This window comes from Micropterus dolomieu, linkage group LG03, assembly GCF_021292245.1.
Source record: "Micropterus dolomieu isolate WLL.071019.BEF.003 ecotype Adirondacks linkage group LG03, ASM2129224v1, whole genome shotgun sequence".
NCBI lineage: Eukaryota > Metazoa > Chordata > Actinopteri > Centrarchiformes > Centrarchidae > Micropterus > Micropterus dolomieu.
In genome coordinates this window covers 29146177-29168549 of record NC_060152.1, presented here as the reverse complement: position 1 = coordinate 29168549, position 22373 = coordinate 29146177, and the positions used below count along the sequence as shown (strand labels likewise).

The 22373-nt window shown below is 44.2% G+C and overlaps 1 protein-coding gene across 4 annotated transcripts in view; it reads right to left on the bottom strand.

The window, feature by feature from the left end:
• oxr1a (oxidation resistance 1a) overlaps positions 1 to 22373 on the bottom strand; it is a 172728-nt gene that overhangs the window by 80499 nt on the left and 69856 nt on the right. For all 4 annotated transcript variants that reach the window (XM_046044263.1, XM_046044262.1, XM_046044267.1 and 1 more), the window contains one exon: positions 19399 to 19595. In XM_046044263.1, coding sequence (XP_045900219.1) covers positions 19399 to 19595 — 197 coding nt within the window. The remainder of the gene's footprint in view (positions 1 to 19398; positions 19596 to 22373) is intronic.

The window sequence follows — 22373 nt, the reverse complement described above, 5'->3', positions numbered from 1 at the left end:
TAGAAAGAATTGTGTCCAAACAGCTGCTCACTGTACTGGAAAATAACAAAATATTTGAAAAGTTTCAATCTGGTTTCAGGAAGTACCACAGCACTGAGACTGCCCTGCTTAAAGTCACCAATGACCTTTTAATGTCTGCTGATGAAGGCATGTGCTCAGTCCTGGTACTCCTGGACCTTAGCGCTGCTTTTGACACCATTGATCACATCATGTTAGACAGACTGAGGCACTGGGTGGGGATCTCTGGTACTGCCCTAGAATGGTTTTCATCCTACCTGTCAAATAGGAAGTTTTGCGTGTCTGTAAACAACTATGTCTCCTCGTTCTGTCCAGTTAAATATGGTGTGCCTCAGGGGTTGGTCTTAGGACCCATTTTGTTTTCCTTGTATCTGCTTCCCCTTGGACATATTATCCATAAACATGGTATTTCTTTTCATATTTATCCTGATGACACACAAATATACTTGCGCGTCAGATCCACAGACCCTGGAATGCTGAGTTCACTTAACAACTGCCTTTGTGAAGTTAAAAAATGGATGTCAAATTATTTCCCCCAGCTGAACTCAGACAAAACAGAAATCCTGGTCATCGGGTCCCAGCAGATGGCAAATCAAATACTGCCATCTGCTGGTTCCCTAGTAAATCACATTAAGCCTGTTGCAAAGAACCTTGGTGTCTTGTTTGATAGTAATTTAAATTTTGAGCAAAGCAAAGCTTGTTCAATCATGTTTTTATCAACTTAGAAATATAGCAAAAATTCCATCTATGTTAACTTTTAAGGACACCGAGACCATTTTACACGCCTTCATCTGGATTATTGCAACAGCCTTTTCACCTGTTTAACCAAAAAATCTACTGATCGACTCCAGACTGTCCAGAACTCAGCTGCCAGGCTTTTAACCAGAACAAAGAAATATGACCACATTACCCCTATTTTAGCTTCATTACACTGGCTCCCAGTATGTTTTAGAATTGACTTTATTGATCACTTTTAAAGCTCTTCATGGCCTCTCGCCTTGTTATATTTGTGACCTTTTAGTCCCATACACACCAGCACGTACCTTGAGATCCTCGGGCAGAGGTCTGTAGTCTGTTCCAGAGTCTCGACTGAAAACTAAAGGGGACAGAGCGTTTGCTGTCAGGGCCCCGAGGCTCTGGAACAGCCTGCCCGAGGAAATCAGGTCGGCTGAGTCAGTGAACTCTTTTAAGTCCCTTCTAAAAACATACTTTTATAGGAGAGCCTTTCCCGATCTTATTTGACTTTATTTCATCCCTTTTATTTTATTCTATTTTACTTATTTTATATTTATCTTAAACGTGTATATTAGTCTTTTCAATGTTTTCTTGTTTTTATCTTTTCTTGTTTTTGTATTATTGTCTTTTGGGTATTATTGTCTTTACACTTGTTAAAGCACTTTGTAACTTGTTTTTGAAAAGTGCTCTACAAATAAATTAATAAATATTATTATTATTAATTGCTCGCTCAGCAATGCCATGTGTGTAAAAATATGTAAATGAAGAAACTTAGAATAATAACATTTTGTGAGTGACCTTTAAATTTTCAACTGCATGTCATGGTCTTCTTCAGAATGAGCAGACGCCATCTCTTGAGGAAGACCATGAAATATGTTATAGTTAGTAAGTGGACCTTGAATTAAGTTGTGTTTTATTTATATGTTTTACTATTACCAGGGTCAAGAATGAACTTCCACACAGAATCTGAATAATATATCGGTGCTGCAGGAGTTTTTTTCAATACGTTGCAGTTAAACTAGGTGGCATCACATTCACTGAACTTACATTTTCAAGCGCCCAAACACTATTAGCAATTTCACACTGACTACAGATGGAGCAACAGGTTTGTTTCGATAATAGATATTATTAAGGATCCACATTAACACGACTTCTGACACTTGGGCAGAGGCCTGCAAATCTACACTACTACTACTAATTAGTTTCCATTGACACTCCATGCTTCTGTAAATTCAATTAACTGTTACATAAATATCTTCCATAACTGTATAATGGTAATCTGCTCCTTGGAGGCATTGACTAATTTACTCACTTCTGAGAAGAAATACTGCTTTGCACTGGCTGACATTACATAAACAGAGTTTCTTCTGTTTTTAGCTCAGCCCGCCTCAGTACCAGCACATGTACATTTGATACAGGCAAAATAGAGCTGTTTTTAAATAACAGGAGACCATAAATTCATGAGTATAAGGGAAACAAATATGAAAAGTTTTGTGAAGTGGCAGATCTTATTTTCCCTCCGCTGCAAAATGAATCAATAGCAGGGGCCGGTGCTGGCGTTAGACAGAAAACTGCTTACTCTTCATTTGAGCTCTATGTAATCAATCCTAGCCAGAGGATGGCTAGAGCCCTTTCCAAACTAAGTGAGGAAACAGTGGGATTACTAGCTCTGTGGCATTTATAAATTGAGCCCAACGAGAAGAGGGCCACCAAGAGACTCCCGGTCAACGTAATTACACCGGCAGGCCAATAAATCTGACCCACAGATCTTTTACAGTAGCACTGCATTAAATTCAACAGTAACCCCTTTTGCCTTACATTGCTTTCTTGCAATATAGAAGAAACCCTCCATGTTTTTGTTGCTGTCTGAAGTTAGAAACAGAACAAGGGAAAAACAAAACAGTGTCCTTGGTAGTTACAAATCTCTGTGGCCTTAGCTTCTAGCTAAGCTGTGAGTCAGCGTAGAGATTTAGATCTATACATTGTTGACTCTTACATTTGACAGCATAGTGTGCTGTGGATGGAAATCTGCATTTAGTACCCTTGAAACAGGTGAATGTATTGCTCTCTTGAAGTCCATCAAATAATATTCCCTTTTGAAAACATGAAGGACACAGGAGTAACTTAAAAGCGCAGAATTGATTTAAAGACCACATGCATCGTCTCTGGAGACATTTAGAGCTGATCTCCATGACATTGAGACAGCCCGAGGACAAGTGATTCTGTTAACCCAGGTGCGTGTATGTGTGTGTCTTGCATGCATAAGTCCAAGTACAGTGAACGCAATTCTTGACCTCTGCTGTAATTTCCCAAGTGTTATCTTGCTAATTTTCTCTCAAGACTGAAATTAGCAGGAGCTGCAACTACTTTTATTTTGACGTTCAGTTACTATATAAACCTCCATGTCGAAAATGTAGCCTAAAAGATGTTCCCCCTAATTCAGTCAAGAATCGTCTTCTGCATGCAACCTGGTTAGTGTGAGATTGATAGAACCAGAGAGTACCATGTGCTTTTTCACTCTCTCTGGGGGATAAATGGAAACAAGGCCAGCATGAATCAATCAGCAAGCCTCTCTCAGGCTTTGCGACATGGCTAACCATCTCCGGTCAAAACAACTGCTCTAGAGACATGCTGTTTTTATTTGCATCGCCTTTTATCTCCTACTATTTGCAGTGATTAAAAAAAAGGTACATTCTGCACAGCACCACAGAGCGGTGATTAATTCAGCGGAGCAGCTAGTCTGGTCTGGATAAGAAGGTGGAAGGAGCTCAGAGAATAATAAGCGCAGAGTAAAAAGTCAAAACCTGGAAAAACAGAGGTGACATTCTCTGCCTGTAACGAAGTTAGTGTCAAAACTGCTCCTTTGCTGTCTGGGGATGACTAAAGCACATTATTAACCTTTGCAGAAATGGTGTCTGAGCCCTCCCGGGTTGCTTAGGAGTGCGAGTGTATTTTAATGCATGCCTGTGCAACTCTCTCTTATTAAAGTGCAGACATTAAAGTGAACTGAGTTTGAGGATACATCTACACAATGACAACTAGGGACACTCCTGCCGCTCTGTCTGGGTGACGCACACCGGGACGAAACTCCATCAGACCTGCCGGGTTGCAAACATTGAGGTGCCTGAACAAAAACAATCACTGCTTTTTGTTTAATGACAGGGAAAATCCAGATGTATCAGATATCCCAATTAAGGTTTGCAAGAACAGTGTGATTAGGCTGCCTCTGGTGCAGTTTAGTGTGAATGCAGCCCCGGAGGCACTCTGTTGTCAGGTTTTTCTTATCAACGCGCTGCGTAGACTATGATACCCTCTGGGCAGCAACACTTTCACAGGATTAACTGTGGAGGTTCTTGTACAATATTACTCAATCTACCCCAGACCCTGGTGTGTGCAGAGCATACAAGCCCATTGGTTGTGTTATTGTGATTACTTAGTTAGTTAGCAAACCATGTTTTACTTGCACATAACTCACATTTCAAGTCAGTGCCAAGCAATCATTTGGACGATAAACACGTGGTATGATGGTTTTCACAGTTATTTCTGTTCAAGACAGATGTCAAACATTGCATGTTGGTTTGTGTTGACATTAAACGCCCCTTGAATGGTTGTGTAATGCTGGGTTTAATCTAATGTGTTTACATATGAATGTAACTTTGGGCGTTGGGCTCAATGTCACAAGGGACTTAAATATTCAAGAGAGTTCCTAAACAAAGGGACATGTTCTGCAGCACCACGCCTGTCAACCATGTTACTTCTGCTAGTGTAATGTAACTTAAGAACACTGGTAGACCTGTGGGCTTTATATGATTGAGCACTATTATCAACTATCATTTAATGGGCTGGAACTTTGAAATGATTGTCAAAGGCATAAGAGCAAATGGGGATCTCCAATTGGCGCAGGGGTCTATTTAGATAACAGTCAACTACAAATGACCACCTTTTTGTCACAAGTCATCCATCTTTATATCCTGCTACTTTCTGGTAAAAATGATAGAAATGGACCCTTTAAATGTGCATTTCATTTTACAGTGGGGTCCCATAATAAGTTCCAGTTTGGATCCAGTTGAAATTCCGCTGCAACCAGCAAATGTCTGGCATTGTTGTAGACAGAAATGCTTAGTCAATTAATCAACAAGTGATTGATGGAACTTTGATAATCTATTTGTTAGCTCCAGATGCTACAAGTGTCTAACGTAACCTCTCCATACATCTGCTCGAGTTGCACTTTACACACCAGTCACCACCTCCTTAATGTTGCTGTTCTTTCAGCAGTTGCTAGAGAGGATAAATACTGATCTCTCGTGTGAAAATACAGCGTCAAACAGAACCCCACGGGAAGGGAAAATCTTGAGACCTTGAGAAAGACAGGAAGACAGAGTGAGGACAAGACAAAGAAAGACTGTGTGGGAAAAAGCGAAAGTAAGAGGGGGGTGAGAGAAAGACCCTCCGTTGGATTTGTGGTGGGGCTAAGCTGCCTTCTGGTGCTACGTGACCAGCCTATACCGCCATGGCAAGAGGACTCGGGCTTATCTCAGCGCACACAAGCAGCTCTGCTGGCAAAGGCACCCTGGCATGGCTGTGGGTGCTGCTGTCAGAGCGTGACGGGTAGCTCTTACTCTCTCTCCCTTCTCTCACTTTCACTCTGTTATTCTTTCTCACCCGTTCACGCCATCCCTCCCTCCTTCTCACTCATTCAGTCTGCATCCCACATGGTCTGTAGTAACAGAATGGGAGTGAGTTAATAGGATCTTTCCATTTGTTGGGTTTAAATGTTAAACTTATGTCCAAAATGATAAAGGCAATGGTAAAACAATGTGTGCCAAACCTTTCTTCCAGACCACAAATGCCCCTTTTAAAGTTCAACAGTGAACTGTTTGAATGAGTCGCTTTGAACTAAAATCAACTCTTCCAACCACAAATCTTTACATAAGGGATTCAAAGTTTCTTTTAAAATGGACATCATTCAAATAAATATAATAAATATTATAATATATAAATACTGGATGTCCCCACTGATCGGCAGGTCCTTAGTACGTATTTTGTCATCAGTGGTCCAACTGTGTCACTGGGATCTTTTAATATTCCTTAAAAACTGACTTCTATCATCAAATCATTCATGGACAGCTCTCAGTCTTATCACAGTTCAAGCAAACACGAGTAGACGTCGACAGGACATGACTCTTAAAAATCACAATGAAAAGCACCTTCTGTACTAACAGTGGCACCCACATGGTCTCTCTCTATTAGACAGGAAACATCGGACATTATTGGCCATCAACCTGTTGACAAGCAATTGGAAATTCAAATAATCCAGAGAATACTGTACCACCAAGGCCATGCTATTGGTACCACAAAACACACTATATTCATTTCCTTTGAAAATGGATTTGCACAGATAAGCAAGTTGTCCCATTTTCTTAGAAAAATGCAGAAAGATGTTTCATGGCAGCTTGTGTGTAATTGCCACCCCTGGCTACAATCTGGTTGTGTAAACACATGAGATATGCCACCTGAGACAATTACATCAAACACAAAAAGAGAGCAACACCGGTGTACCCCCTGTAGCACTGGCTATAACTGTCATTTGTAGTGATTAGCTCCTCACGCAATATGATGCTGAGACTATACGGCTGCTGCTGAATAGTGGAAATATACTGTGCTCGAGCTGTGGGTCCACACTGAAACAAGAACACAAGTAACAGAAAGTAAAGAAGCAACAAGATGACGACTTAACATCTAACCTGACTTCGATCTGCTAATTTAATTCCGGCCACTTAGTCCCTTTCATGAAACTGCATATCAAGCAAGACTTGGTAGGAGCCAACAGCAAGTTAGCGTATTGCTACCCCAGCAGTGATTCATCCCCTCTTCGACCTTGCAGTGAAGATGCAATGAATAACTAACAGGGTAATAATCAGTCACATGGCAGGGGCCGCCACACTTGGGGCTTTAGGGTATGCCAACAAGTGTGGTTTTGTCTTTTCTATTAGCATTTCCTCCATCAGGTGCTGTAGATACAATGCTGCCATAGCTGAGTCAGACCTCTGTTTCTGCTTGAAAAGCACGCATACACACCGATGCAGCAATGCATGTCAGCACATGAACAATTTCACACACATACACCAAATTTGCCTTGTTGAAAGGATAGCATTTAGGATGGTTTCTGATGAGACTTCAGATTAAGTTCTGTCTACTGACATACACACACACACACACACACCTACACACACACTATATACACACACAGACAGACAGATGTGCTAGACTTTGTCCTGTTTTGTTTTCAAATAATTGTGTTATGACAGCAAAGCAGTGTTTCCCATTAATTGACAAGACCATGGCGGCCTGCCACAGTCTATTTTATTCTGCCATAGATTCAAAATAAACTCACATTACAATATATTCACATTAAAGAAATTAAAGACTCTAACGTTGTGTTTTGCGCCACTGCTCCCCGCTGCTGTAAACTCACGCTCACTTTGGCATCTGACTCGAGACAACCACTTTTCTTTCAAGGAAATTACAATAACGTTATCTAAGGGTTTGAACAAGTGTTTCCACTCACTCGTTACATGTGTCCATTAAAAGTAAAATGTTAGGGTAATTATTCACAAATTATTCTTTGATTTAGGGTTGCTGGAAAAACATTAAATAAATTAGTTGACTTTTTTGCTGTTTCATCAACATTTATAGCTATATTTATGTGTTTATGATCAAATTGTTTATTAGGACACAAAATTGTTAACACGAGTGTAAAGTTTTTCATAGATCCAGCCTCTATATTTTGCTTTTAAAGTGCACCGATGTCGACCCCCCAGAGTCTCATAAAATCCTGTGGGAAACACTGCAAAGCTTCAACAAAATAGTCATTGTATTTTCTTATGCTTTCTTAAAAGCATGACTTTTGCTGTCTCTTGTGTGTGGAATTAAGTCTGAGAAGAGCATAATGTGATAAAAATGTCTTTTCAAGACTGCAGCCAAGGTTGGTGCCACAGTTTGTAGCAATCTGTTGGTGTTGTCCGTCTGTCCTTGAGACAGATTACCCTTCTCTCTGAACCCCCGGTCAGATACACAGGAAATACATTAGAGGATCACAAGGTACAGAGTGTGAAGATGGAGAGAGTGAGAGGTAGGGAGAGGAAAAAAAGAGAAAGGAAATGGGTGAGGGAGCACAGGAGGGCTTACAGTACTAAATGGTAGAAAGAGTAGAAAAAAAACAGGATGGATGCTGAAGCTGTGGAGGGATGCAAGGTGAGGAGAAGTGCAGTGAATTCTCCCTTTACACACCATGACATGGCCAGGTCTTTGCAGGTGGCGTGAAGGCACTTCCTTTGTACCCATACAAAGGCATATGCAGGAAGGACATCTCATATCTCATGCCACAAGTGCTTACCTAACGTAGTCAAATACTCTTTTCAACTTACGTCTATGCACAGACACATACAGAACCAGACCCACATGTACTGAATATAGGAAGAGAGCATGAGTCAGCCGTGGAAAACAAAGACACAGAAGAGTACTTGTACAGCATGTATCCAATAAGAACATTATGTGATGAAACAGTTTTCAAATTTGCTCGTTGTAGGCAGGAACACTTTTAGTCATACTTAATGAGTCTACAGCTATGGAAACATTCGGTTCATCTCCTGTTTGGCCTTCTATTACAGGGTAGAGCTCACTGAGGTCCAGAGTGGAGGCTACAGGCTGCCTACAATGACGTAAAGGTCAGACATGGCAGTGGGTCTTCTGTTAGACAGAGATGCTGGAAGTCTAAGGAGAACTGGTGTCAAGTGTCACACTCTCTGAAGTAGCAGCACTGCAGGCATCTGGGAGATCACAGGCAATCTGGCCTCTCCTCTCCTCTCCTTTCCTCCGCTTTCTTTCCCCTACCTGTCTTTCATTTGCTTTCCGTCCTCCTCATGGATATACTCCATGACTGAATGACTTCACTCTGAACTGCCTTGACAACTTAAATAATGCCCATCTTTCCTTTTTTTTTACTTTTTTTACTTTTACTTTTTTACTTTACTACTCTTTCTCCCAACTTTGCTTTCTGAGTGACGACCGACATTCATCAGAGCATGTTTAGATGCTGCCCCTCATCATTAAGGAGTTAAAGGAAGCTGCAGCAAATGAAAAAGTAGCATGTTAAATGGAAGAACACCATCCCCATATCATAGCGCTGCTTCTCCTCAGTGGTTAGGAGTTTGGTTAGTGTCATCCTGGCAGGAGGCTCATTGGTCGGGTTATTAAAATGTCGGTGGTGAATGTGCTGTGTGCCTCTAACGACAGGTCTGTCTGAAGCCTGGCAGACAGCACAGCAAGCTGTCTGCCACATTATTACTATCCCTTTAGAATAAATTAGCAAGATCTGGCCTGTAAGGAGCAGCATGGCCTGGGTTTGACTATATAAAAATGCCACAGGGCTCCGCTTATTGGATCCCATCTAGATAGGAACTAGAGAGACGGGACAGTCACTAATCAATGCCTCATTAGGTGATACAACAGGGTAAATGACTGACGGACGCAGTATTTCTTTTGTCATATAGCGAAAACGCAGACCGTGATCTGAATGTGGTGTATCTAGGCCAACGTTAGCAACAGCAAATTGCTATGACTCATGCTTTAGAGGCTTGTACAATGTGTTACTTTGCAGCTAAAACCAGTGAAAGTATAATAAGTCACAGTCGTGTTTCATTTAATGGCTGAATGACTGACTTCTGACCCTGCGCCTTCAAAAAAAGCCGAGAGTTGCCACTGAATGGGTAATGGATGACATGAGCGGGCGGAAATATCAACAGTCACTCCATCTGTCCTGCCAAGCTTTTATCCCACAATTTCCTTTATTGATTATTGCCAACTGAACTGATACTCGCGGCCGCAGATCAATCCGTTCTCCTGTCAGTGCCAGGCCAGAGTCGATACTTGATGACTCTGTAGAAAGCTTATCTATGTTTGACACCAGCAGACACACATAAGGAATGGCACACCTTCACCCATCCTCAACTCTCTTCTACCTCTGTGATGCCAACGGTGACCTAGGACCCCATGTGACATGATCTTCCCGCAACCTAGACACGGCAATCCACAGAAGAAGAGCCGCGGCTGCAAAGCTTTAAGCTGCTGCACTAATTTACATGACTAATCTCAGACTGTAAGCTCAAGGACATGCAATGAAAAGAACTCTATTAAGAGAGCTGCAAGAGGCGACAAATGGGAAATAAGCTGGTGGATCAGCATAAACTCACCTGAGATTCTGTGAGTAACAACGGTCCATCTTGAAGCCATGTTTTCTCTTTGGTTGGGAAGTGTAAAGTGCGCTGATGCCATAAGCAGTTTCTCTTTCTTTCAGTCCATCTTTACTTCAAAGTCAAGCCGTAAATTATTTTTGTTTTCTAAACGGTACATTCACGTCTAAATTGTTTGGCATGGTTCAAACTCAGTTGGTTTGGTTAAATCAGGTGGTAGTGAAAGCTCTCACAAAACCCAGATCGAGACTGCCCAGAATTTGGGTCTGGGTCCAATCGGACTTGTTCGTGGTGGTGCAAAAGCATGGCAAACAGAATTTTTTTAATAGCAGATATGTAATTTTCATATGAATTCAAAAGCTACTATTAAATCCATCTGCTTTGTCAGGAGAGATAAGCAATCATCTTCATTATGGAAGATCATTTGTAACTGTAGCGTATACACATCAGCATGTGCAGGGATTGTAAGGTAATGTTAGTTAAAAAAGAAGTGTATTGTGTTTAGACCCCGACCGATATGGGATCTTTAACTCCGATACCGATTTCGATATTTGAGGATTTTAAAATCCGATAGCTGATATAACGGCCGATATTCTTCCCCTTATTTTAAGAAACGCATGACATAAACAAAGATTATCCCGAAACTTTTTTATTATAAATAGTGCTTCGAACAAAAGTACAAGAAAAAAATATTAAAGTTTTGATAAATAGGAGTCAAATGTATAAAAGTACAGAAATCTTTTTAAAATATCTGATTTGTTAAAGTAAATAGTGTACGTGGGGGTCAGTGTTACGGCTGCCGAGGGCAGCAGTCTGTGTATGTCACTGTTGCTGATGTGTTTCCCCTACATGGTAATGAGGCTGTGAGATTTCCGGTGGGGGACTGGCTGGTTTTCGAGGAAGTTCTGGCTGATCCCGCCTCCCACATCAGAGGTTCCTGATTGGAGCGGCGCAACAACCCTCCTCCAACCCCTGAGCTGCCCGCAAGACCGAGACCAGAGATCTGCTCCCAAGAGGTCAGCTTTTTCTTCAGCCGACGGTGGTGGGACCAGTCGGGCCCGCAGCTTAGAGGGCTACGCCTATACTCATAGAATCTGGGGTTACAATACGTAACCAACGTTCTATTTCGTATAGGCTTCAGATGTAGTCAATGCCTACTGGACCACCAGCGGTCATAAGCATTAACACTCCAGCGAACAGTACCCTAATCACACAACGCATGATAGAGACCAAAATGTAGGTCAATGTTTCCGCCTGGTCTCGAACCAGTTACCTTGAGTATAGAAGGCAAGCGTCTGATCCATTACACTATGGAAACTGTGATACATGGCGATTGCCATCCGCCTTAGGCCAGATAACAGGATGGCTGAACACATCACTCTCTGCCTCCCACCTGCTGCTGTGAGGAAATTGTAATATGCCCCGTAATGTGCCCCGAGCCAGCAGCGTCGTGCCTGGTCTCCAGAACATTCAGTACCGAGTGCGTTAGGGAAAACCCAGATGCATCACGTAAATAGAAGCGGATAAAAGGGCAGGGTGAAGCCCATGATGCCGCTGTGCAAATATCCTCCACAGCCATCCCGCTGAACAGCACTGTGGAGGAAGACACGGCTCTTGTCGAGTGCGCACGGATGCCGGGTGGGGGGTCCATCCCAGCCGCAACGTACGCCTGTGTGATGGCCTCACACAGCCAATAAGCCAACCGTTGTTTTGACAGAGACGTGCCTTGTGAATGCTCTCTGTGGTGAACAAACAGCTGTTGAGTTTTCCTGAGGGTAGCTGTGCGCTCTACATAATGAGACAACGCGCGCACCGGGCAGAGACGATGAGATGCTTCCTCCTCCTCCTATGAGGAGGAGGGAAAAAACCTTCCAGGGAAATAATCCGTGATCTGAAGGAGCTAGTTATAACCTTGGGCATGAACGCTGGGTTCGGCCTCAAGGTGGCGGAGCTCCCGTCAGCTCTGATAGCGAGGCAAGATGGAGCGACTGAGAGAGCGCACAGATCGCTCACTCTTTTAGCAGAGGTCAGTGCCAAAAGGAGGGCTGTCTTCAAAGACAGCAGTCTGAGAGAAGTTTGCGGCAGTGGCTCAAAGGGGGGGTTGCTCAGTGCGCTCAGCACAAGTGGTAAATCCCACTGTGGCGCCAAGGGGCGCGTGACAGGCCGCTGTCTTCTCACTCCTCTTAAAAAACACTTAACCAGCGGATGCGCAAAAAACGATTTCTCTCCAAAACCCTCGTGGCAGGATGAGATGGCCGCCACGTATGATTTGACCGTGGATAAAGCCAGATTTCTGTCCACCAGCAGCTGGAGGAAGGACAGAACATGAGATAAGGGACACGAGACGGGGTCTGTGTCTCTTTCCACACACCAGTGCTGAAAAGCGGACCACTTTGCTCTATAAGAAGCAGTAGTGGAGGGAGCCCTGGCGCCTTGGATGGTTTGCACCACATTAGGGGACAATCCTAGTCTTTCAAGGCGCTCCCGTTCAGGGGTCAAGCCCACAAACGCTGACCTATCACTGGAAAGTGAAGGATGGCGGCGTCCAGCTATGAGAGCGCGTCTCTGCGCCACGGCAGCTGCCACGGTTTCCCCGACAGCAACTGAATCATCACTGGAAACCATGATGCGCTCGTGCGTTCTGGTGCCACCAGAATCACTGTTAGGAGCTCCTCCTGAATGCGCGCCAGGAGGCGGGGAATCAGAGGAACCGGGGGAAAAGCATAAAGGAGTGTTCTGGGCCATGGGCTGTGTGAGAAGGCGTCCACGCCCAGTGGCGGCTCGTCCCGTGCGTTCAGTGAGAACCACAGTGCGCACTGTGCGTTTTCTCGTGAGGCGAACAGATCTATCTCTGACTCCCCGAATTTGTCCCACAGTTCCTGAGTGGAATTCAGTCTCCGCTCGTTCTGAGAGGGACCGCCGCGTGACATGAGGTCCGCGGCTCGGTTCTGAACACCGGGACTGTGGAGTGTTTTGATAGAGCGCAAATTCGTGTGAGCCCACAGCAACATGCTCCTGGCTATCTCTAGTAGCCGAGCCGAGCGGACGCTGCCCTGACGGTTTATGTAAGCCGCGGCTGTCATGTTTGTCTCTCAGGAGTGGAGCAAAGTGTTTCGGCACTTTCAGCACTGTGGACAGCTCCAGGCAGTTTATGTGGAGAGATGGAGGCTGTGGCCATTTCCCTCCCACCACGTGAGAAAAACACATCCCGCCCCAACCAATGAGAGACGCGTCCGTGTACACTGTGACATGTGACGTCACTTTCCCGAGGGGGGCCCCTGCTGAAAGCACGTGAGGGGATTTCCAGTACGTCAGGTCTGACTTACTGAGGGAGGGACGGACAGCGGGCGTCTTTTGTGCTTTATGGGATCGAGGCGGAGACGGCCGAACCATCTCTGTATTTTCCTCATGTGGAGGAGACCCAGAGGGACCACCACGTGACTGGCCGACATCATGCCCAGTAGGCGCATCACAGACAAAGCCACTTTGTGCGGAGCGATGCGTGAAAGCAGAGAGCTGAGAGCTTCCAGCCTGGCTGGAGATAATTTGGCTCTCATGCGGGCTGAGTCCAGATGCACTCCCAGATAAATTATTGACTGGGAGAGGAGAGGAGAGCTCTTCTGCCAGTTTATGGCAAAACCCAGGCAGGACAGATGTTTCACGAGCTTCATCGTGTGTAGCGCACAGCTCTCCCTGGACGATGCCATGACAATCAAGTCGTCCAGGCTCCAGCGCTGTCTCCACACATTTGGAGAACGTGCGCGGGGCCAGAGAATAGCCGAAAGGCAGGCGGTTGTATTGAAACTGGGCTCCTCTGAAAGAGAACCGCAGGAATTTCCTGTGTCTGGGGATGATGGGGACATGGAAATAGGCGTCCTTTAGGTCGATGGACGCGAACCAATCCCCAGAACGTCCAATACGTGCCTGACTGAGAGCATGTGGAACGGCCTCCTCATTATGCATTTGTTGAAGGGGGAGAGATCCAGGATCGGTCTCATTCCGCCCGTTTTCTTGGGCACCAGGAAGTAACGGGAGTAAAAACCCTCGTTCTCCTCGCCCGGCGGGACTTTGGAAAAAAACCTCTACTAACACACACACACACTGAAGGGTGAGAGGTGGGGAGGCCGCAGAGAGGCAGGGAGTGTGGTTGGGCTGTTGTGTTTATCTGATGTGAATGTTTTTCACTCATGATAATATGAGAGAGGGACAACAGCGGCTCAACAACTGACGCAGCGTGTGCGTGCGCAGCGGAGCTTGCTTGTGTGTGGGAGACGTGTGTTTCATCAGCTGCAGGAAGCTCAGGGGAGAGAGGGGCAGGCTGACTGTTAGGAACATGCTCTTTATGGACATTTGGTTGGCTCTGAAAAGAGCCGTTGTGTCCGGCTGCTACGGGAAGAAAATACACGTCCCCCGCATCCCGTCAATACCTTCGCTGTTTGCGGGGAGGCTCGGCGGGGGGTTGGACCAGGAGCAAGCCGCTCGCCTGTTTTTGACGGCAGAGCGGCGTTGTGCAGAGGGAGCAGCGGCCGCAGCAGTGGCCGCGGGGCGCCTCGGCCTGGGGCGGGAGTCGCGGCGATCACGCCAGGAGCCCTGTGAGCGCCGTGGGTGTTTAGGTGGCGCTCTGCTCCACGCCGTGTGCCGCTTCACCTTGTCTGCCTCGTCTGAAGCTTGCTGCAGGTGGGTGAGTGCATCCTGGAGAAGCGGCCCAAACAGCCAATCGGGGCTGATGGGGCCGTCCAGCAACTCCTTCCTGATCTGCTCCGGCAGCTGGGACATGTGCAGCCACATGTTGCGTTGCAGCATCGTCATCCACGCCATAATCCGAGACAGGCCGACCGCCGCCGCTGTGGAGAGCGACAAAATGGCGGCCGTGTCTTTCCCAAACTCGCTGGCAAGCTCGGGGGAAAGGGCGTCGGGCTGAGCAGCGGCAGACGACATGGACGAGGCCAGCAGCGATATATTATTGATGGCAGCTGCTATCTGGGCGGCACACTGGTGGGAGCGGTCGGTGACTCGAGCCGTTAACCTGGTCGCGGGCGGAGGGCGGAGTCGGCTTCCTCCTGCCGAAAAAAGTGGCTTTAGGCAGCAGGATGGCTGCCAGGCAGGGCTCCAGAGGTGGAACGGAGGGAAAACCACGGTCTGTGAGGCCCTCAACTTTAGTGAAGTTGACATACCTCGCCACCGGCGCCTTCAGCTTCCCAGGCTCGGCCCCCGCTTCAGAGTGAAAGGGCTGAAGCGGTGGGAAAAGGGGCCACACAGGGACTTGTCTGGACGCTTGCTCTGGCTGGTAGATGTCGGCGAGCATGGCGCTAGGAGCAGGTGCAGGAGGCTCAGCAGGCATCGGCACGCCCTTGCGCTCAGCAGCCGTCTTGATTATGTCGGGGAGATCCCGGAAGAGAGCCCCACAAGACGGCAAGCTGGAAGGCGGAAGTGGAGCTGGAGCTAGCGAAGAGGGGAGAGCCTGGTGGGGAGCCAGCAATGGAGGGAGCAGAGTCAGAGGACTCAAGCCCTGCATCGCCGGCTGCATCGCCGGCTGTCCCGCCGGCGAGGTCCGCCGTGAAGCTAACTGGCTTAGCCCAGCTAGCATAGTCAGCCTCCTCCTCCTGCAGGGCCGCGAAGGCATCGACCCGCCGTCGCTTCTTCTCCACGGGAAGCTGTGCACAGTAGGGGCACGAGGCCCGGGGAGTCAGAGCCAGGCCAGCGTGCTGAGGACCGAGGCAGGTCTCGCAGCGGGTGTGGAGATCAAACCCCATGATGTAGCCAGCGTGGCAGGACGGGCAGAGGCGGACTCCTTCCGAGGGGCGGACCTCAACGGTAGAGAGGTGAGCAGCCATAGGGAAAACTCTTTAGTAGGAGAAATTGCTCTTTAAATGCTACTCTGCTCTCCGAAGTGACTGCTATGCAGCGCTGAAGAAAAAAGGGGAGCAGATCTCTGGTCTCGGCGGTATTATATACCCAAATTGCGGACCTGAGAGACGCCCGTGCACGGCACATGGGCGCGAAAGAAATCTTCAGGACTGCGCATGCGCGGGGATGAACCCAATAGCGACAGCTCTTAGAGGGCGAAGCCTATACGAAATAGAACATTTCCTTGTTAGTTGCGTCAGTGTGTTACTTTGAGTCAGTAACACACCCTGTTTTGAACTAAGTGTTGGTCTGCAGAATTGGGCCAGGAGAAGCTTGTTACTGATATTGCTTACACCTGTTAGTAATTACCTGTTTTAGTTACACTAGGTTTAGGGGTGCTTCGCCCCCTGTGTTTCAGTTTTCAACGAGGACTAGAGAGGTTTTTGTTTATTCTTTTTGTGGTAGTTTAGTAATCTGTCATTTAGGAGGGATCTCTTTTGGTTATATTTTGTTCTTTGTTTTATGCAGCACCCGCTTGCCCAATTTCTGTTTGACTTTTGTTGTTACCTCTGTTTAATAAATAATCTTTCCACCCATACCAAAAACATCTGGTTTATGTTTATGTCTCCCCTACCCCTAGCAGACGGGGACGTAACACCAACGAAACAGAAACCATAAAAAATACCTATATACTACTACTAATAATAATACCATATATCATATGGTATTATTCATGATATCAGGGCTCCCCTACATAGGCAAAAACATATGTATATATTCTTTGTCATACAATAGTTATTACCTTATATATAATTTGTCACAATGAATACTTTCTACTATGTAGCTATGTAGTGGTTTAATCATTTCGGACACACCGACTATAACTAGAGACAAGCAGCTCGCAGATATATTTAGAATACGTTAAACACTATAACGTTAGCGCTTCTATACTGATAAACATGGCATTGGCTTTGTGGCTAATTTAGCAACGGGCAGCGTTAGCTGCTGTAAGTGACTGTTGGAGATTATTTAGAAGTAATAAATTAGAGAGAAATGAGAGGACCATTCACTAGAACTGCCGCACTATTTCAGAATATATCTACAATCACATCTGTCAGCGAAACGTTAGCCTCCACCTCTCACCTACTATAACATTAAACATCCTGCTGTGAACCGGGAGAGTACAGTGAAAAACGGGAGGGTTAGACAGTCTGGTATGAATGTTTTCAGGGGAGGAGTAGTGGTAAGGGCTGTTTTTATTATTATTCAAGTCATGTAATTAACGTGACAAATGAATAACTCACCGAGAGCTACCAGGAGCTCTTCACCGTAGCTCCGGTAGACTGCGGTCAGCTGATGTTTTGTTCTGTGGTGCTGCAGTGTTTTGAATAGAGGAGGAGCAGTGCGCACTGGTGGGCAAACTATGCAACTCTCATGACATGAGGGAAAGATCCAACGTCTGTTTCTTTTTTAATAATCATATATCGGCAAGTAGCTTATATCGGCCATAATAGTTGTATTTGTGTCCAACTCCATGGGATCTGAAAGTTCCTGATTAAAAAATAAGTTACTGAAACACAGTAACTATCGGCCTACTGATATTACAATACAGAATGTCTGTGCATCATTATTTATGACACATGAGGTCCAGTTTCAGTCTGAACTAATAATGCTCGGTTGTTTCTTCATGAGCTCTTTGTGACACTGGAAAACACTCATAGACACATTAGAAGCAGCAAAGTGCTGCGTGACTTGAATTTTATTTCGCCCATGTGGGTCCGCGCTGACGATGCAGGGTGATGATCACCTAAACTGTCCAATGAATGTGGATGGGATGTAATAGTCACTGAAAAAGAAACTAAAAGGCAACATTGTCTCATTTTTGTCAACATTCACTTTGTCGTTCATGAAATTCATTACGAGGGACGACGTGACTGATATTCTCTGTCACTGCTCATTCTTTCTCTGTTTTTTTTGCCATCATCCAGTTTCCATGGTACCATTAAGTAAGCATGTGAAACAATTAGCTTCTTTAACCCTGTTATTTATTTATTTCATTTTTTACAGTAAAAGAAAAATGTCTTATATATTTATTTTTTTCAGTTTTTCACTGAAAGGATATCACGCCAGTAGTGAAATGGTCAGAGCCATTTTAACTGCTGCAACATTGCATGATATTGAAAAATGTAAATGTCTTGTGCATAATTATATACACATTTCCCTGAAATTCATATGAATGACATATTTGGTGTCTATGTACACTTAGGTAGGTTCATATCGAGTTGTCTTAATTTTGCTACTTGCTAATGCTGGCTGACAACACTGACTCCACCTTTACAAAGTTCATAAAAGCATTTATATTTGCAGTCTTAAAAAAGACGTCTTATCAAAGAAAATGCAAAATAAAAGATTAGGTGCTGCAGCAACAATGTGTTTAGAATAAATACAGTTGGTATGGTATATGGTGTGAATTATATCAAGGAAATACAGTAGGGGTTACAGCACAGCAAAAAGCATCAGAGATGTCACCACAAACAAAAAAGGAATTAGTCAAAGATCTTGCAGATTACCATCAGTGGTTTATTTATTTTCTTTGGTCTTGTGAAAGCACTTTGTAACATTGTTTTGTGCTCTATAAATAAAGATGATTATTATTTTTATTTATTTATTTATTTATTATTAAGCAACAATTAATAGTCCAGCTTGCAGACTTTCTCCGACATGCTTCCTCTAACCTTGACCCTTGCTAACTGGATCACATCAATAAAGCGAACAGAGATGCATTGCCTTTATGAGTTTGGAATTAGTTTAGTTCAAACTCATTTCATCATCTGTGAGAAGTCCACTCCCTTAAGTGTACTTACTCTCACAGAAGCATCCTACCCGTCGACACCTAAATGGACCCGCACCCCACCACACACACGCAAAAATAAGATTCATGGCAGGAATGAATCTCAGAGTCATGTAATAATAATTTGTAGGCAGGAAATAAATTATCAGATGAGAAACGGGGAGAGCCAGCCATGGATGTGATACAGTGAAGTTTGCCTATGTAGGAAGTTCATGTCAACATTTCAGAGAGCGTGTGAACTTCAAATATCCCCACAAACACACACAGAATAATAAAAAAGTCCTTCCCCAGCAGCTCAATTCAATTAATAATATAATAACTGGACATCATAATCTAATTAAATGTTCCAGTACATACACTGAGAATGGAGATGAGAAAAGGGTTTGGTTAAAGTAATAATGTATTGTAGGCAAAAATATATGATTAGAATATGAGTTAATTTTTACACAATCTCTCTGGGATTGTATTGCATTAATAGTTAGCCTAGTATTAGGAACAATGGAACAGAAGGTTGTTGGTTTGAATCGGCTGACTAGCTGGGAAACTGACGTTAGGAATGAATGCATGCACAAATAGAGTTTTTAACAACAGACAACTTTCAAATTTTTATACTGTATGATGTGTTATTATATTGTATGGTTTAACATTGCTTCACAAACATACATATCATAAACCCAACCCCTCTGGATGACTCACCTATGGTGTAGCCTCTCTTCAGCTCGCCACAACGGGGGCTGCGGCGCTGGGAGTTGGTGGTGTTGTTCTCCTGCACGGCGAGGACAGCGGTTGTCTTGGCAACAGGTGGTGCAGCCTTGTTGAGGGGCGAGGCTGGCACCAGAGTCGGGGAGAAACCTTGACTGGCAATATCTACCGACTGAGACTTCTTCTTCAATCTGCAGGGGGACAAGCAAACCCCAGCAGAACACTTCAATGATATGCTTAGAAGATTGAAAACTATTGCATGTGCCAATGCCAGTGTGAATACACAGCTGAGCGGAAATGTTGCGCGAGCTTCACCTTTCAAGGGCAGGCAAGCCAAAGTATATTTGCATGTGAGTCTTACTACTATTTTTCTGGCCAACAACACAAAGCAATACTTTTTTAAATTATGACTTAAGTTCATAGGTTCACCACGCGGCCATATTATCCTAAATAACTTGCGTCCTCTAGGCTATACAGTAATTTAGGTTTTTTCTGGGATAGAGGATGTCTATTACATACATATATAAATATATTAGATATTTAACGGAAGCAAGCCAACTGCTCTGCCACTTATCATAATTCGCAAAGCCCAACACAAAGGTGGATCTACAGTATCAGCCTAATATCTATCTAATATATCTATAACTGACAGCATACACAAACATTTTTGTTACTATTTATTGGAAAAATCTAGGATCCCCATCAGCACCAGTATAAATGTCAGTTATTCTCATTGGTCTCAATTGTTTGGTCATAATGAAACACTGATTATAAAATAGCATTTTTTACTGGAAGGAGCTGAAAATAAATTGCACACCATTTTAATTCTACTTAATTCTCCAATTTATTTTTGTGTTCAATCACAAACTACAGTAATCTGCTCACCTTTCTTTTCCCGTCAGACACACAAGCACAGACCTACACTTGTCTGTCTCTCTCTGTCAGCTCTGACTTTATTTGTCAGCAGTTTTATTTACAAGAACTAGTGTTTGGTTTTTCACCCGCGATTCCTTTTTTACAGCAGCAGCTGAGCCGTGTGTGGAGGAGGCTTGTTGTTAATTACCGATAGAGACCACCGTAGTATGAATGACATCGCCACCAACAGCTGTGTTCACTGTTGCTTTACATGTGTAACACCAAAATCTGTGACCTATCAGATTCTGTGACTACACCCAAAGGACGATTTGGGTTATGGTTTTCCTAACCATAACCAAGTACTTGTGGTGTCTAAACCCAACCAAACTGCAACCGCTTCACATAGTCAACAAAGCCTCTGGTGCTTAACTTCCCATTTGGGTCACAGAATCTGATAGTTCACACATTTTGGTGTCACACCGTGCAGCGTGTTTATAACGGCAGAAAATTGGATATTTGACACTGCTCAACTCCGGTCACTGGTCGGAGCCGAGTAAGCGAAAAATAAACGGCCTATTCCAGTCCCCAGCTGATCAATCTGCGCAAATCTAGCTGTAGAAGATGAGTTCCAGTCCAATAAGCTGTTAAACAAGCTACCAAATAAGCTAGGCAATGTTATAACTCAAATTTTATTTATTAATTTTTATTTTAATCTAAACTTAAAAAACACTTTGCCCTGTTTGCATCTGTATTGTTTTACTATTTACACAATTGCTTTAAGTATATATCATTATATTATTTGATGGTTTTTAAGGGGGGACACACCCCTCAGATAGGGGGGGAACATGCCCCCCCTGTCCCCCCCGTGATTTCCGCCTATGCGTCCAGGACAATTTTTGCAGCGGCAAGGAAGTTGGGAGAGAGAATCAATAGGCTAATCACATTCTTGTTAAGGGTGAATTTATTAGCATTGCTCTGCTCGCCCAGTGCACAGCCTTCTCTACCGTAAAAAGAGATGAAGCAATATCCAATATGCCCCCATTTGGAGGACAGCAGGGGCCCAGAGTAAAGACGTTGTTAGAGACAAAATCTCACTGAGTAACAACCTGACAAACAAATGGTTGAGCAAGTGTACAGTTGTTTGTGTTTGTGGTGGAAAGTTTCAGATGCTCTCATGAATCTCTCAGATGTTTATTTCTTTATACTGGCTCCCCATTAAATCCAGAATCCAATTTAAGATTCTTGTGATCACTTTGCACAGTCAAGCACCAGTCTACATTAGAGATCTACTGCAGCCTTATGGCACCAGTAGGGATCTGAGGTCCTCTGATCAGGGCTTATTGTTTTTACCACAGTTCAGGGTCAAAACAAAAAGAGATTGTGCCATCGAAATTATGGTTCATAAACTTTGAAACTCACTCCATTTGGACTTAAGAGAACTCCACTGCATAGCACTCCTATAATGTTGTCGGACTTTATATGTAAAATTAATCCCCTTTAAAAAGCATTTTAAAAGGTAGGAATTCATGGAATTAAATCAAACGTATTAATGATCTGCATTTTTTCGACAATAGCCATTGAATGTATTTACATTCTGTGAGTATCTCTCTATGTAGTTTTCATTGTTAGCCGTGGACTCTAGAGTTACAAATGGATATTCCTTCCATTGTCTTTTGCAGGATGGGGCAGAAATAGACTGCTTACGTAAAACGTATCAAGGTATTGGCTAGCTAAGCTGGGTCAAATCAAATCTGCCTACGACAACTCCTCAAAGCCTATTAAAGGGATGATGAGATCTTGGGTTTGGTTTTGCACAGTTTATGAATGAGTTCACTGGGCTAATCCGAACAGGTAATCCCAAAACACTCCGTACTTCCACTGACATATGTTCTCTCTCTCACTCACACACACACACACACACACACACACACACACAAAAAACCAAGATCATACTTGGGCGCTCCTGTAAAAACTTGAAGTAGAAATAAGGGAAAAATGGCTCCTGAAACACTATCTATCTATAGTCTTAAAAAGTCCTGAAACAGCAATACAAGATTCCCAGCACTCCGCTGCCTCACACACACTTTCAATCATTCCAGCAAAACTGCTGAAGC